Raw genomic sequence first — 17,979 nt, 5'->3', positions numbered from 1 at the left:
CAAAGTTGGCAGTACCACTCCAGTACTATCATCTTATACGACGTTGTTGCTTAATTGCATTTATTACTTCAACGTCCGAGCTGCAAAGCCTACAATCTTCCCACAATTCAGCGCCTTTGAAGTCATAATTCGGCTATATATGTTTAATTTGACCCATAAATATCACTGCAAGAAAAAAAGGATTTTTGCCGCTATGCTAAATCCTCGGAAAAGAACTAAAAATCGCCGCAATTAATTTATTCCCGCAATTTTCCATTGCCCCGAATTCACAGCGAAAAATCAGTCTTAATTGAGCATTTGCCGCGAGAAAAAAAAAACAAGTAGCAAATAATCTAATTTTGCGGCAAGGTAATTTATTTCGTAGAAAAAATCCAAAAATTTTGTCAATAATAATGTTAGCCATGGTTAATCATCGCTGGAATAAGTATTTGCGGCGGTTTATACTCATGAAAAATACTTATATGCGGCGAAAGTTTATCGCAAAGAAAAGACCCGGCCTAAAAAAATTATATCTAGTGAGAAAAACGCACCGGAAAATGTCCCTGAAAAGATAAAATGCACTAGGCATGATACATAAAATTAGAATGGATTCACTAAGAAGCCAAAAACGAAATATAGGACACATCTTGTTACAGAAATTAAATTTGGAGAATTAAGTATATATATACAATGTTAAAACCTTCACTTTAATATTTTTATTATAAGTAATCAAAAATTATATTCATAAGAATTTTTTGATAAGTAACGAGGCATACCAATGATGCCATATGCTATTGACTTCTACTCCATTATAACTATAAACAATATTAGAGAATAAAAACAGGAAACTCAACAAGTCAAGTCAAATTCGAGTGCCCATGTCATTTGCAAAGACAACTAAAATTTAATAAGAGTAGTACCTCAAGATCCCTTTGCGCTAGCTCGAAGTTTCATCTCAACCAACTTGTATTGCTATAGTCTGCAAGAGATTAGAACATGACATACAATTAAAAAGATACAAATTTACAGAAAGAGAAACAAAAATTGTAACAGATCATAATAAAAGCTTATGAAGACACAAAAAAATAAACCAAGTATATGTAAATACAACATCTTCTAAATTCTCACAAATCCACAAAGTAACATAGCCAACAAAATACCTGAATCAGATGTAAATTTCATGGCAGCCAAGATCACCAAGCCCCAATACCTCTATAGATGTTCCTCTATTGGGTTAAGGATACAATTACAAATCAATTAAAAAATAGCATAATAACTGGAAGATATACTTGAAAAAAACAAAGAGAAGTTCTTGATACTCAAGGTTTTGTTGTTCCTGCTTGAGTTGCGGGAATAACAAAACAGAACATATGCAAGTTGAGCAGAATTATACAGTCCTTATTTGAAACTCTCTGCTAAAAATATTACTTATGTAAGTTAATATCAAACCAAAACATAAGGCTGCACATGACAATCAAAGCAGAACATATGTTTTCAAGCCACCAAGTTTGCTGGAGGTAGGCGACAATGCAGAATGATCTACATGAAAGGAAAAGGAGATCTAAATCATCAATTCAAGAACTCCATAGCCCACATAGGCAAAATAAACAAAGCAGTATATATCACGAGTAAGGACTTCAAGAAATGGCAGTAACTTAATCAAAGATATATTCTTAACAGTGGAGGTCATAAAGAATTTGGCTAACAAGGATTTATATTGAACAGTTGCAACATTTTAAACAGGGAAAAGAAACTTTCATTTCTACCTTTTCAATCACAAGCTTTTGCTGGATTCATTTCATTTCATGCTCCAGTTCTTCCACGTCTGATCTATGCTTCAACACCCAAAAAAGCAGAATGAGCATTAGGCGCCTCAACATCCTATAAATAATGCAAAACAAGATCAAATGATTACTTTTCTTCCATTTCCAGAGGCATGCAAGCTTGAGTTTCCATTTCCTGGTGTCTTCCTGTAGCGGAAAAGGCAATTAATTAAGATAAGCCTCTAATTAAAGGTTCGAGTAAAATACAAATAAACTTTGTTATAAAGAAAAAAAGGTATCTTCAATAATATCACACCTTGAACCTTGTCATGTGCTACTTGTATATATATATATGGTTACAAAGTTTGAAAGATTTCGCAATAATAGAATAACAGTGACTGAGAACAGGCCTCTAATTATATATCATGAAAATATGAAACGTACATAGCTACATGCAAAAAAAATATGTTACTATTTTTATATGCTAGTCGCATACATATAGATCGTGCCTTTTGTAGTAAACAAAATAATAATCACTATAAAAAAATTACTTATTTGTAATCAGTTATTTTCTGTTAAAATGAATCTATTTTTATCTCAAATAATCATTATCGTCACAAATAATCTATCATAAATTATCAATTTTCTTGTAATAAATTAATTGCAAGAAAAACCCACCAAAAGCAATAACACCCAACGTTCACAATGAAATACATATATTTTATTGAAGTAGGAAGCAAATTTAAAACATGTTAACGGCCACCCTTGATTTCAATTTGATTTGCTTAACCTGGCGGCGGGAAAATAAATAAAAGCCCAAATAATTGTAAAAATCTCAAGCAATATTTACACTTTTTAGTTTCTGAAAAAAAATATAAAAAAAAAAAGCTCAAGCCTCTAAAAGTGACTTGAAAAATAAAGTTCACCATGCCCACGCGTGTCAAAAGGCGCGTGGTATCGTCGAAGAATCTCATTCCACTTTTCCACTCGCTCGCAACCCGTAGGGCCCTCCAGGCTCCCACCCCATCGTAAAAATATCTTAATCCAACGGAAGGAGTTCAATTGCGTACGTGCACCGGGGAAACACAGGACTTATCTCAATCTTAGCTCGGCTTCGGACAAGAACCTGACGCCAAACCTGAGGTGCGGAGACGAACCTAGAGCAGCGTTTTTTCCGTTGAAAAATGAATATATGTATTTATTTTTAATTTCCTCGTCACTGTTTCGATCGCTTTATCTTCGGCTTTGGTCCTAAAATCAGAACTTTTTCACTCTTCTGCAAGTCCTAGAGAGAGTGACAGGGAGAGGGAGAGGGAGAGTGGGAGAAAGAGCGAGCTTAAGGAGGTAGCCATTTGCGTCCTTTTCTTGGAGCTTAAGCACTGTAAATTTAAGCTTCACAAAGCCGCGGTTTTGATCAGCTCCTGTAAAAGTACCTTCAGCAGCGACGCCGTAAGTTCCCGCCGTTGAAAAACCTAATTCTCTTAGCTTAGATCAGACTCGGAGCACCAAGTGAACCTCCTCCTCCATTTCTTCGTCCTTCCGGGCCTTTCAGTAATTTTACTTCCCCATCTTATTTGTTGCTCGGCTAGTGTGGAAAGAAAAAAGAGTGCTAGCCTTCCTCATTTTGTGTCTTTTTTCTCCTTTCTTTGAGTTTTTGTTGGATTAGCTCGGAAATGTTTGTGCATGGGTAATTTGTTTATGTTATGTGAAGAATTGAGCTGGCAGTGTCTCCTTGTGAGAAGTATCTTACAAGGTTCTGAGGTAAAGGGTTTGGCTTTTGATTTTACTCAAAATTTTCTACTTATGCCTGAATTGTAGTATTTTAAGTCTAAATGGATGGGAGTGCAGTTCATTTTGTTTTTTATGTGTTATCTTCGCCTCGGGAGCTATCATATTGTTAAAATTTTAGTAATTTTGTGTCTTGGCGATGTTGGTGTTTTCCTTCGTTTTTTTTTTTTTTTTCTTTCTTTTTATGGTGGGTATCATTTTTCACTTAATAATTTCTCATGAAAGTATGGTGAGATTTTTGAGTAATTGACTTTGTCAATGGAAACCGGGTCTAAAATTTAACATTTTAAGAACGTAAATTTGCATTGTGTACATCCACTTGGTTACTAAAATGTTGATAAAGTGAAGGAATTTTGGAGTCTTTCTGGGGTTTTGTCTTTTTGATAGATTACTTGTTCTCGGCAGTCAGTGTATCGTATACTATCGTGTTTGGACTTGCATGGGAGTTTTGATTTTGTTGATGACGCAATTGGCTGTCATTTGCAGCATGGCTTCCAAAATGTGTTGCATCTTTATAGCTTGCTGAAAGAAATGGAATAAACTTGGTTAAATTGTAATTTTTCATCTCATATTGTGGTAGTGTACTAGTGCGGCACTTCCTTTTACACGTGTTTTCTTCTTCATGTTCGAAACGATGTCTCCCTCTTTTTGTACTTTCAAATGATTCATCATAAAATTTTAAACGTATATATTTTACCGATATTCATGTTAGGAGCAGTTCAAAATATGCTACTCTTTCTTCAAGCTATTATCAAGCATTTTTTCTAGTCTCTCATTTATCGACTGCACAGTCTTTTGCAGGGTGATTTCCTGAAGGATGCCAGAATAAATTCCCTTAGAATTTTCATTTTGGGGTTAACATGTGATGCTATTTTTTAATTAAATCAAGCATACCTGCTCGTGTAATTTTGGGTATGAGGTGTTTCGAGCCACGATGATGTTATATATGGGCTAAACCACTTTCAGAAAAAAAGAGGAGTGGCTGGGTATATCTTGGTGGCTGGCTTTTTAATGCCTGGTAACGGAGTTGAAGATAGGATCCACAAGTTATATGGGCCAGATAACTCTTACCTAGACCAGCACCAATCTCAAGCTGTCGAGGATAGTTGGCCTGGGTTTAACTGCAATCCATGGGTTGGGAAATGGAGGCAGATTGGGGTAGCTCCAAGTTGTGATGTAAAAAGCTTCAACAATAAAAAATTAGGTATCAGTTATTTCCATTATTTATGATATACTTCATCCCTTCATGCCTCTGCTTTGTCCATGTGCAGTGTTCGAGGTTTTTTCACTCTGCATTTGAGTTAAAATTCATTTATGGGAATTTGAAACAGCCATTTCATGCTCTTTGTTATAAAAACTGCATTTCTTTTGGCATTTGCAGATTCTGTGAAAAGGCATGGTGGTGAATCTTTGAGTGTGTCCTTTAACCAAAACCGTGAGTATTCCAACATTTACTCCAGAAGCCAACAGCTGAGTTCAAATGAAGATATGCTTGGATGCCACAAATTCCTGGCAAGGCAAAGACAATCAGAGGTTTTGGGTGAAAATACAGTTTATGATCCACAGGCTATAACTTCAAGATGTCTTTCCTTCCTTATTCCACAGCAGGAAAATGTGTCTGGGGATAGTCCCACCCTAACAACGAATTCGGAAAGGTCGGAAATTACCGAAGCTTCCATCGACTTTGACTTAGTTGGAGGGAAACAGCAGCTTGTTAGGGGCCAACAACTACATACTCCACACACTCACCTAATGCAGTCCGGGTACAATGAAATGCAGTTGCTGCAGCAGCATGTTGTGTTCAAGCAGCTACAAGAACTTCAGAGGCAGCAACAACTTCAGCACTTTGGTGATTCTAGGCAGCAGAATTCTGCAAACCAGATTTCTGCAATGACTAAACAGGCTGCTGGGGATCAGATTTCACCTGTCATCAATGGAACTCCTGTTAATGATGCATCACACATGCTTATGAACTGGATGCAGCAAGGTCCCTCTCCCACTGTGCAAGGTGTATCTAGCAGAGTCGTAGTTTCACAAGATCAAGGTCAGGCTTTGCATTCCATGGGTCTGGCTTCTCAACAGCTTGATGTATCCTTATACGGCACTCCTATTGCTAGTGCAAGAGGTAGTATGAGTGAATATTCCCATCTCCACGGGATGTCTCATGATTCTACAAATTTGTTGACTAAGGTTAGTGTTCAGGCACAGAAGCCTATTACACAATCATCAAGCTTCAGTAACCCCCTTGTAGGTGATCAGGTTACTGTTTCTTCAGAGCAGGTTTGCTTTCCCCAAGAAGGTTTCATATCCAAACAAAGACTTCAGGGAAACAATATGTTTGGACAGATTCCTGTTCAGGGGTTGAATAGTACTGTTGTTTCGAGCAATCTCCAACTGGGGAATACTCTGCAAAAGAATGCATCACCAACGGAATTTAATGGGAGGCCAGAGCGAGCTGGTTGGTCTGGAACCTTGCAGCAGAAAAATATGCAGCTTGGCCCTTCTCAGGGTTTGGTTCCTCTAGATCCGATGGAAGAGAAGATTTTGTACAATCTGGATGATAACATCTGGGACACTTCTTTTGGCGGGCACATTGACATGGGCACTGGAGGCTTTGGAATTACACTGGACCCAACAGACCATTCGAGTGCATTTCCTGCTATTCAAAGTGGAAGCTGGAGTGCTCTTATGCAATCTGCAGTTGCAGAAACTTCTAGTAGTGATACTGGGCTACAGGAAGAGTGGAGTGGCTTAACTTTTCAGAACTCAGAACTCTCAACTGATAATCAGCCTTCAAATGCTATGGATAGTGAAAAGCAACAATCAAGTTGGCTCGATAGCAACCTACTGAGTACTGCCTCCTTAAGTTCAAGACATTTTCCTGCGTTTAATGAGTCTAGTGTGAGCTCTAGCTTCCCTGGCTTTCATCAACCAGGCGTCCAGTTCTCAATTGAGCAGAGAGATACACTGCACCAGGATGATTCTCATGAATCAATTCGGAAGTCTCCCAAAAACAGTGGTGAGTGGATTGATTGTGGCCATAAACAAAAACCATCCATTGAAGGATGTCGACCAGTTCAACCACTTGTGTCATTGGACGGTGCATGGACTGGTCAGATTTTTGAGCACCCAGAAAGCGATTCCCATCGGCAAAGAAATGCCTCAATTAACAATGTTAGCCAACCATGCAGTGAACTAAAAGGTAGGAGCATCGTGTGTTGGTCAGCTAATTTCAGTATTTCCTTTTTTGGCTTTCATGGTACCGAGAACTGACTGGATAATTGTTGAACAGGTGATATCAATGAAGCTACATACCAGGGGAGGAGTTTTGATGATTGTCTGCGGGAGAGCGATAATAATTCTGTTGCAAGTTATTTTTCTAGACCAGCTAGAGGATTGGAGCCAGTACACTCTGGCATGGATGGTACTCTGCCCAGCAGAGAAAATTCACAAATTTTTAACTTTGCTGCTGTGCCAAATTCAAGCCCTTCCAAGGCCTTTCGAGAAACCGGTCAACATAATCAGCTTGATTATGTTAAGAGTGCTGATATATCTAGGAACAAGGAAAATCAGAGCATGGCTAAAAACCAGCATCAGATGAGTAATGGTTCTTATGTTTTGCATAACTATCTTGAGAAAGGAGGTGGAACAGATGGGATGCAGCAGAAATGCTACCAAAACGACAACTCTTATGAAAACTATGGCTCAAAAGGATTTAGTGGGCAAGAGCAAGAACATGTTGGACAGCTCAAATTCATTAATAATGTTCATAGCAGTGCCTTGACCTTGGATAAGGTGAATAATAGTTTTCTCTATCCATTGCTGATACTTTCTGCTGTGTCTTTCTCCTTTTTGATGATGTCATTTGTCTTCTGTTACAGGGACATTTACCGGATTATCAAGGAAACTCAAAAGCTTCAGAGATAGCTTCTAGAGGTGACCTTGATCCATCTACTACCTTTCGCAAATCCATTCATCCCCATTTTGAAAAGGTTACCGCTCCAACAAGGTAGTTGGTTATGAAATAATGATAGTTTGGATGCATGGGTTGTATATAATCATTGTTATGCCTACTGATTGTTATCTCACTGCATTACCACACGAACCTTTACTAATCTATTCCGTTCTTTGCTTGTAAATTTTACTGGCCTTTGTTGTTCTCTACTCATTCTGTATGTCTCATGAGTCTTTTTCTGACTAAATGATGGCAGTGAAAATATGCTTGAGCTTCTTCATAAGGTTGACCAATCTGAGGAGAACAGCAGTATACCTCATTTTGGCTCTAGAGCCTGTGATTCATTGGTGTCTGAGACAGAGACTCCTGATGGATCTGTTGCTCATTTGTATAATCAGTCAGCTGATTGTCAAGGTTTCGCCATGAAACTGGCTCCTGCATCTCAACAGCTGTCCAGTATGAACCCTTTCATTTCATCACAGGATATGCCAGAAGTAGAATGTAATCTAAGTTTCAGGCAAGCCTATTCTGAGATAGAGAAGAACCAGACCCGGTTAGCTTACCCATCTGTTCAGTCATGTTCTTCATCGCGCGAATCATCTCAAAGATCACATTGGGATAATAAATTTAGAATTTCAGGACAGACGAGCATCCCCTCGTCTTTATATATGCCTGGGGTTGCAGCTTTTACATCAAGTCCTCCATGTATAAGAAATCAGCTTCAAATGCAGGACATGCCAAATGCACCTCTGGCATGTTCATCTTCACAGGCAACATTGGCTGGTACAGTTAGCAGATACCCACCGTTTGACCTTGCTCCGTCTCAGCCTCCTGTTATGTCAGGCATGCATCAGCAGGGTTCATTTTCAGAGAGACCGCACAACGTATGGACAAATGTACCAGTTCAGCAATGTCCTGTTGTAGAATCTCTTAAGGTTCCGGCTATGGATCCGTCAACAAATCGCTGGGAAACTTCACTGGTGTCACCAGGGATAAATGACCAAAATTCCGTGAAAGTTGGATATGGATCATCAGAATTTGGCACATCTCCAAGGAATTCACAAGTATTTGAACATGGGGCAGGTCAGCAAGAGGGAGGGAGATCTCAGATACAAAAATCATCTGAGACACATGATGCTTCACAGACTCATAGTTTAGATGCTTTTGCCTCGGGCTCATTGTTGGCTCATTCACTCCAGCTGGACCTCGATAGAATACAGCATGAAGACAACAATGCTCCTTATCCCTCCGAAAGAATTATTGGAACCATTGGTCATTCTCTAAAACTATCACATGTTTCTCATCCTAATTACTCCCTACTGCCCCAAGTGCAGGAAATGAAGAATGTGGATACTGCTCCAAGTAGGAGAGTTTCGGATGTTGAGCATGTGGCTGCCACTGATGCACCACAGCTAACATATGAAGAGAATTCCAAGTTCAGAAACCAATTGGATACTGGACTGGCGTCAGCATCCCGATTCAACACATCACTATCTGGGGACACTAAAATGCAAAGTTTCGTGACAGAAGCAAGAGAAAACTTTGGCATAAAAGCTTCATCACAGCCTGCTCTTCTAGATAGGCCTCAAGCGATGGTCACGACTGGTCAAAATGATTTTTTGAGTCAATCTACTAGCAGTAACGTGTTATCAAATCATGCAGGGCATCCCCAGATTAATTTGCGCATGGCACCCTCATTGTTTAAACAGTATGAGGCTTTCAGTCATGGGCAGATGCCACTGTTGTATGATGGAAGACATGCAAAGACTGCTGCAGGACAGTTCTCTCTCTGGAAGCCTTCCCAGAATTTGGATATATTTTCTTCTGGGGGACGAATAGATGCTGCTGATGCCAGTGAATCTCTTTCAGCCCCTTATTCATTGCCTTCGGATGGTACCAATCAATGCATGGCGATTGCGAGACCAAAAAAACGGAAAGCTGCAACATCTGGTCTTCTACCATGGTGCAAAGAAGTAACACAAGGTTCTCAAAGGGTTCAAAATATCAGGTGCTTGTCATTATAGCCCGTTGTTTGATTATTACTGCTTTGATTCCTTATTTAACCATTTTTATTCCTTGGAAGATGGAATGAAGGAAAGAACTAATTGTGCTAGAAAATTCTTAATATTCCTCCCAATTTATCCATCTTCTTGGAGGGAGTGGAGGCATTATAGTCACTTCACTTCATATTGGTGGTCAATACAAGATAATATTTCTAATATAACTTGTATATTTTCACTATTTACTTAATTTTATTTAAAGCTATTATCAGTTATGTATCACAATGGCTACTTCTCTTTTCATTTTGTAAATGCTTACAAATGCATTTGCTTTTGCAGTGCTGCAGAACATGACTGGGCAAAAGCCACAAATCGATTGATTGAGAAGGTTTGATCCTACTAGGATGGTTTATATATCAAAAGTTTATCAACTAAGTTTGTCTTATATCTACTTATCAAAAAATTAAGTATTGTCTTATATCTAGGTATCAACAATGGTTGTAATAGCAATCGGTTCCAATGGCAGGTGGAAGATGAGGCTGAATTGGTTGAAGATCGGCTGTCAATGTTTCAATCGAAGAAAAGGCTTATCATGACATCACAGCTTATGCAGCAATTGTTTTGCCCTGCACCAATGTCCATTCTCTCATCAAGGGCTGTTTCGCAATATGATACTCTGGCATACTCTGTTGCCAAATTATCACTAGGAGATGCATGTAGCCTGACCTCTTGCACAATTAGTCGTTTTTTGCATGTACCGCTGAATAACAACACCTTGTAAGTATTGATATTATTGATTTTTGTGCTTCTTTTCTGAAATATAGGAAAGTTTGTCATGAAGGGAAAAGAGATGGGGGGGGAGTCTAGTGTGTGCAAATAAAGGTATCATGGGGATACTCTAAAATTGAACTACAAAGTCAAATCCTATCTGTTAAGTGTGCAAGCGAGATAGTGAATGCATGGATTTGTTATACTGGAATATCATAAATGTTTTGAAAGAACTTCATTCTAAGTCTCTGGAAAGATAACTTCTATCTGTAAATATATGTTCAGGATTTCAGAAAAGCTCAAAGCTTTTGAGGGTGTTGATGACCAGTCCTTTTCAGAAGTTGTAAAAGACTACAGCAATAGAGCAAAGAAGTTGGAAATTGACTTACTCAGGTATGAAACTAATTGTGTCATTAGTTAACTGATTTTGTCACTTTCAGCATCAATGGAATCTCAAATCATTGTTGCAAGTATGTGATAAACGCGGTTACAAGCTTATACGTATCACAACCATATACGCATGCCAGAAGATCAGCAACTTGCTCCCTTCCCAGGGGATTTATTTTACTGCTTATGAAACCAAAAAATATGCCTCATCACAGGAAATTTGAAAACAGGGAAGCAAATATAAGAAAAAGGGGGGGAAATGGATGGGTGGGTCCTACACTTTGGGATATTTTCCTTCTTATTTTACACAGGCTGAAAGAAAAAGAAACACTGATTTAGCCCCTTGCTAAAAGAAAAAGAAAATAATTGCATTCTGTTTTAATGCATTTCACTCGATGATGCAGATTGGACAAGGTAGCATCCATTTTAGACGTAAGAGTGGAATGCCAGGAGTTGGAAAAGTTTTCTGTCATTAACCGCTTTGCCAAATTCCACATCCGGCAAGCAGATTCCTCTGGAAACTCTTCTTCCTCCAGTACTGTTACCCCTGCACCAAAACCCAATCCCCAGAGATATGTCATTGCACATCCAATACCTAGGAATCTACCGGAGGAGGGGTTACAATGTTTTTCACTGTGATTATCAAATTGAACGATCCCCTTCCCAATCGAACCCGTTATACATTCCTTGTCCCGTCCATATCCCACAAATGATCTCTTTCATCTGCGTATATGCTGGCACAATGAGAGGAGCATTTCTTGATGGTATGCGAAGCAACTCAACCACAAGTAACAAAGGTCGCTTATTCAATCTTGAACTGAGATTGACTGTTATCATTTTTGAGAGAGTACATACATAGTATTTCCTGTATATTTTGATGGATTTCCAAGAAGAATAGGTAGTAATCTTTTCATATAATAGCAAGAGGATCGTTGCTATGGATGTTTCTCTAGTCTCGAGTTACATAATATATATAATAAATAAGTTATAGGAATATCGGTTAGCTATATGGTTTTGGTGTTTTCCTTTTTCCCCGTATTGTTTTCCCCCTTTTCAGATTGGTTCTAGTTTCTACTCTGAATAGTTGGCTTCTTGAAGATAGATAGTCAATAAAATATGTGGAGAGGTGCACCTGGTTGTAATATTATATTCATTCCTTTTTTGGGGAGGGAAATATCTCTGAAAAAGCATGCAGAAGCTTCCATGACAACCATTTGTTTTTTCTTTGAAGAGTAGATGGTTTTCGGACATTGATTCTGTGTCCCACCTCAAAGTCATCAAAACAGCATATTTACATGTGATGTGGAGGAAGAGACAAGGTATCGCTTTTGGTTGAATGTAAGACACATAAGCTTTGCATCTTTTGTTGGTTGGAAGAATTCAAAATACTTGATTGTCTATCAATTATCCCCTAAAATTTGACTGAAAGTTGCCGGGACACGTCAGATTTTTTGTGATCCTCTTAATCAACACTTTTTGTTTCTTTGTTTGTCCACGCTGTCTGTCTGTCTGTCTTTCTGTCCGTATGTAGCTGCAATATTTTATTCACTCATGATTGGGAGTGTGCAGTAACAAAGAAAAGTCTAGGCAGAAGCAGAATCATAATAATAATAAAAATATGAGTAATTCCTCAAACTTTCTGCAATACCGACGTGTCAGTTTTGTTTTTAATCATCAAAAATTTGAAAATTAGACATACGAAAAATCTCTCATTTTTTCCCCCCAAAAACCTCTGTACCTCCATTTTGGTTGCTGCATTTTGTTTGTTCCCCGTCTAAACTCAGCTAATAGATTAGGGGTATACACTAATGGTTTTGGTGCTAAATCGAGACCCCACCAATGTTTGCCATGAGAGCTCAGCACTGGCCGAAACTTCTCGATTGGAGAGAGAAAATCGATATTATCAATCTCAACACGGCACAGTTCGGTTCTTTGATTTGCTATCGGCATCTCTATGACGGAGGAGGGATGTTGCGTCCATTGTTGAGTGAGAGTAGAAGCATAGGGCTTAAGGTTGCAGAGGAAGAAGAAGACGCAGGAGGAAGAAGAAGAAGAGGGGAGTTAATGAAACCTAATTCAAAACGGCACCGTTTGGTTTAATGACAAAAGGCGATGTTCTATATGCTTTTTTTTTTTTGTAACTTCCACTTTTAAAAACGACATCGTTTCACTCATTTATGTGAAACGGTGCCATTTTATATACATATATTCCAAAAAAAAAAAAAGGATCGGCCGGTTTAGCAGTTCCCCATAGGTTCAAACTGGCGCCGAACCGCCGACGTCGATTTTCCCTCAAATCCTCTCGCCCGCCGACAAGGTCTTCACCGGTTTCGGCCGGTTCCTAAATTCAGCAGCTGATTCGCATCGAAGACGGTTGGTCCGGCCGGTTCTTGTACAGCCCTATAATAGATCCATTCAAGCCCTAATTTTAAGTTCATTTTGGTTTGAAGTCCAACTGTTAGAAGTAGTCTCCACTAGGTAAGGTAACCTCCAAATTACAAATAAAATAAAATAATTTTTCCATTTTTCCTTCGTTTTAGAGCTCTACTTCTGGTTTGAAACCATAAAATTGTACACAAAAAAATAAGTTGGTGTTCTCAATAAGTGAGACTTGGGTCTAGAGTTTAATCACCTAAATATTAGATGGACATGGATGGAATGAAAAAAAAAAGGTACACCTAAACTTAGAGTCGGGTCTTGCTGAGTAAGATGTATATGATTTTGGAGCCAAAAATTGAAGGAAATGTGACAGGGGGAAAGTTAGATGGGATTCCAAAGTAGGAATTACAAGATCTTAAATTGAAAGGAAAGTTTTAAAAATCGTTTCGTACCGGCCGGTACGGCTGATATTTGCCGTACCGGCCATTGGGCCGGTACAAATACTACCTGTATTTCGTACCGGCTTAAATACCAGCCGTACCGGCCTAAATTTCAGCCTGTACCGGCCGATATTTCGGCCTTCATTTTTTTTTTTTTTCCATTTTTTCAAACTACAAGTTCATTTTTTGACCCCCAATTTAGACTAGACTATTTATAATTTATATATATGTATGTATTTATATATAATTTATTCATATATAAACTATTATTTTAGAATATAATTGTTATATATATTTATATATATAATTTATTCATATATCGACTATCCCGAAACGGTACACGAAACGATACCGGTATCGAAATATTTCGTTCCAATGCCTTGACCGGTACGCCATCCGGTACGGTATTCAAAACATTGATTGAAAGGGTGGAACTCGGATGCGAGAAAGTCAAAACACACCCAAGAAGAAGGAAAGCCACAAATGGTGAAAGATGAATGTTATGTATTAATTACTATTCATTTTTACATTTCATACTTATAATTTTTTCATAGAATATGGAAGTGTCTTTCATACAATGGAGCGATAAATAATTACTAATGAGAAAGAATTTTTCATGGTAACGATGTTGGATAGGAAGAAGATAAATTTTTAAGACAATCAAACAATTTTGAGTAATGCTATATATTATATTTTTATTTTATTTTAATCATATTAAATAGTATGTGATATATTCATTATCATTATATGATAAAAAAATATGTAATAAATTATTATTTAATAATAATAAATATATTACATCATATTTAATAAAATAAAAATGACATGATAATATGATACGTAAAATTTTCTAAAAGTTTTGCTGAAAAATCGGTGTTGGGAAGTGTTGCATTTCCGAAAGGAACACCGTGATTTTGTCATCAAGCCCTCCCCTCCCCGACCCACATGGCTTGCACTTTTTGCCTCGTGCGATGTGGGACCTCAACATCAGTTCACAGTCCATGCTAGGGCTGATCTCGATCCGGTCCGGTCCGGTCTTGGGCCATAATGTGGACCGGACCGGACCTATTCGGTCTACACTTTCTCCGCCCTGGACCGGACCGACTCACATATAGGTCTGGTCCGGTCCGGTCCATTTCGGTCCGGTCCGGTCCAGGGTCGGTCCAGTCGGTCTGGACATGCCTAAAATGGGCCATTCAGCCCATCTAAATGTGATTTTTTTTTTGTCCAATTTCAATTATTTTCGGCCCATTTCAAATTTGGTATATTTTTTTAACTAAAACTATTTAAAAAACTTGATTTGCATCTCAGTTCGACCAACAAAACAAAATTTTGCTTCAACCAAAAAAAAAAACATTTCGAAGTCCCTGACCCCGTGAGTCTGTGCTCACAACAACTTCACAACAATTTTTTGACACACATCATCCAAGCTCACAACAACTTCACAAATCACAACTAAAGTCAAGATTCACCATAACACAAGCTCACAGAACCAACATCGGCGTTCGGCGCCGATAAATACCAACACCCATGATCAATATAGGCGACGATTAAATACCAGAGACTAGAGAGAGAGAGCGAGAGAGAGAGAGAGAGAGAGAGAGAGAGAGAGAGTACCAAAATCTCGACGGAGGGAGGCGACCGACGGGCTGGAGGAGGGTGGAAGTCGCGACGGCTAGGGTTTTCCGAATCGCGCAATCGCCTTTCGGGGGAGAGGGGGGCGAAATGAGGAACTGGGAAGGGGGGAACTAATGTTGAAACGGCGCCGTTTGGATTGAAATTGGACCCAAACGGCGGCGTTTCAACATGTGGTTTATTAAAAAAAAAACTGAGTTGCGTGAAACGACACGCAACTCAGTTTCAAAATCCTGCCGTTTCACGCCCTCCTGGACTTAAACGGCGCCGTTTAGGTCCTATTTTATACTAAACGGCGCCGTTTCGGCTTCTTGGCAGTGGGCAGTGCCCAGTGCACTTGAGTTATACAGTACATATGTACATATTAATTTTAATAATACATAATACATTAATAATTTAATACTATAGAGTATAGACTTATATATTAATATTAATATTACATAATACATTAATAATTTAATACTATAGAGTATAGACTTACATATTAATATTAATAATACATAATACATTAATAATTTAATACTAAAGACTTATAGACTTATATATTAATATTAATAATACATAATACATTAATAATTTAATAGTAAAGACTTATAGACTTATATATTAATATTAATAATACATAATACATTAATAATTTAATACTATAGAGTATAGACTTATATATTAATATAATAATAATACATAATACATTAATAATTAATAATTTAATACTATAGACTTATAGTGATTAGTATAATTTTTTTTTAATACCATAGGTCCATATTAGAGTCTATTAGTATACTAATACTATATAAGTTATAAATTATAACTATATATAATATAATAGATTAATAGTATTAGTAATTTAGTACTAGACTATTAGTATATTTTTTTTCTAATACCATATTAGAGTCTATTACTATACTAATAGTATATATTATATAATAATACATTAGTAATTTAGTACTAGACTATTAGTATATTTTTTTCTAATACCATATTAGAGTCTATTACTATACTAATAGTATATATTATATAATAATAGTATTAGTAATTTAGTACTAGACTATTAGTATATTTTTTTCTAATACCATATTAGAGTCTATTACTATACTAATACTATATATTATATAATAATAGTATTAGTAATTTAGTACTAGACTATTAGTATATTTTTTTCTAATACCATATTAGAATCTATTACTATACTAATAGTATATATTATATAATAATACATTAGTAATTTAATACTAGACTATTAGTATATTTTTTTCTAATACCATATTAGAGTCTATTACTATACTAATAGTATATATTATATAATAATACATTAGTAATTTAGTATTAGACTATTAGTATATTTTTTTCTAATACCATATTAGAGTCTATTACTATACTAATAGTATATATTATATAATAATACATTAGTAATTTAGTACTAGAAGTAGACTATTAGTATATTTTTTTCTAATACCATATTAGAGTCTATTACTATACTAATACTATGATACTATATATTATATAATAATACATTAGTAATTTAGTACTAGACTATTAGTATATTTTTTTCTAATACCATATTAGAGTCTATTACTATACTAATACTATATATTATATAATAATACATTAATACTATAAACTTATAGTGATTAGTTATTATCAATCATGATCAATATAAGTTATAACTTATAACTTATAACTATATAATAGATTAATAGTATTAGTAATTTAGTACTAGATTAATAGTATTAGTAATTTAGTACTAGACTATTAGTATATTTTTTTCTAATACCATATTAGAGTCTATTACTATACTAATACTATATATTATATAATAATAGTATTAGTAATTTAGTACTAGACTATTAGTATATTTTTTTCTAATACCATATTAGAGTCTATTACTATACTAATAGTATATATTATATAATAATACATTAGTAATTTAGACTTATAGTGATTAGTATATTTTTTTCTAATACCATATTAGAGTCTATTACTATACTAATACTATATATTATATAATAATACATTAATACTATAGACTTATAGTGATTAGTTATTATCAATCATGATCAATATAAGTTATAACTTATAACTTATAACTATATAATAGATTAATAGTATTAGTATTGGACTATTAGTAATATAGTATAGGCTATAGCCATATGTTAGTAATATACTAATATTAGTTATAGTGATTTAGTATAAGTTATAACTATATTACTATAACTATAAGTCTATAAGTCTATAACTATTAACTATTGTCTTAGACTCTTATTACTCTATGTTAGACTATTACTAATTTACTAATATACTATTAGTATATATTTTTATTAATACCATATTAGACTTAGAGTCTAGACTATTAATATAATACTTGTATTAGTATAAATATTAATAATTTAGTATTACTATAAAATTATAAATATTACTATTAGTATAAACTTATAAATGTGTATTAGTTAATAATTACTTAATGATGAATTAGTGATAGGATTAGGTTAATTAGTCAAATGAAAATTATATACTTAATATATATAAATTATTAAATTATATATATATTTAATTCGGTCCGGTCCGGTCCGGTCCGGTCCAAAAACCCGCCGGACCGTGGACCGGACCGAATTAATTCGGTCCTCTGATTTTTGGACCGGACCGGACCGGAACAACTCTCGGTCCGGTCCGGTCGGTTTTCCCGGTCCGGACCGCCCGATTCTCACCCCTAGTCCATGCCAAGTTGAACTTTCATTGACTGTCAATTTGGACTTTATGGTTGTGAGGTGTGAATGTGATAACTCGTTCATGTGGTCATGATTATTAATAGGGTAATATTAATACAAGTCCAAAGTGAATTTTTCATACCCAGTCTATTTTATTTTTTTTTTTATAAAGAACTTGCA

At 36.1% G+C, this 17,979-nt stretch overlaps 1 protein-coding gene across 4 annotated transcripts; it reads left to right on the top strand.

Moving 5' to 3' along the window:
* Positions 1-2,981: 2,981 nt before the first annotated feature.
* Positions 2,982-11,634, top strand: LOC108986444. Of its 4 annotated transcripts, none has more exons than XM_035694526.1 (10): positions 2,982-3,191; positions 4,332-4,734; positions 4,912-6,732; positions 6,823-7,325; positions 7,412-7,539; positions 7,742-9,493; positions 9,825-9,873; positions 10,012-10,262; positions 10,539-10,646; positions 11,045-11,634. In XM_035694526.1, exons 2-10 carry the CDS (start codon positions 4,542-4,544, stop codon positions 11,277-11,279), a joined length of 5,040 nt encoding a protein of 1,679 aa, XP_035550419.1. In that variant the 5' UTR covers positions 2,982-3,191; positions 4,332-4,541; the 3' UTR covers positions 11,280-11,634. The 4 variants fall into 4 exon arrangements, with proteins under 4 accessions (XP_035550419.1, XP_018814605.1, XP_018814602.1 ...); XM_018959060.2 differs by having other exon boundaries at positions 4,322-4,734; XM_018959057.2 differs by having other exon boundaries at positions 2,982-3,293; positions 4,322-4,734.
* The last annotated feature ends 6,345 nt before the right edge of the window (positions 11,635-17,979 follow it).

This window comes from Juglans regia, chromosome 10 (genome assembly GCF_001411555.2).
Source record: "Juglans regia cultivar Chandler chromosome 10, Walnut 2.0, whole genome shotgun sequence".
NCBI lineage: Eukaryota > Viridiplantae > Streptophyta > Magnoliopsida > Fagales > Juglandaceae > Juglans > Juglans regia.
The sequence above is the reverse complement of the archived record's forward strand: the minus strand, read 5'-3'. Positions and strand labels throughout refer to the sequence as shown.

Bases quoted from the DNA above. Each gene is read 5' to 3' on its own strand.
- LOC108986444 (XM_035694526.1), top strand. From the start codon at position 4,542: ATGCCTGGTAACGGAGTTGAAGATAGGATCCACAAGTTATATGGGCCA. The intron at 7,540-7,741 runs GTAGTTGGTTAT...AAATGATGGCAG, and splicing joins AAGGTTACCGCTCCAACAAG to TGAAAATATGCTTGAGCTTC. The intron at 10,647-11,044 runs GTATGAAACTAA...TCGATGATGCAG, and splicing joins TTGGAAATTGACTTACTCAG to ATTGGACAAGGTAGCATCCA.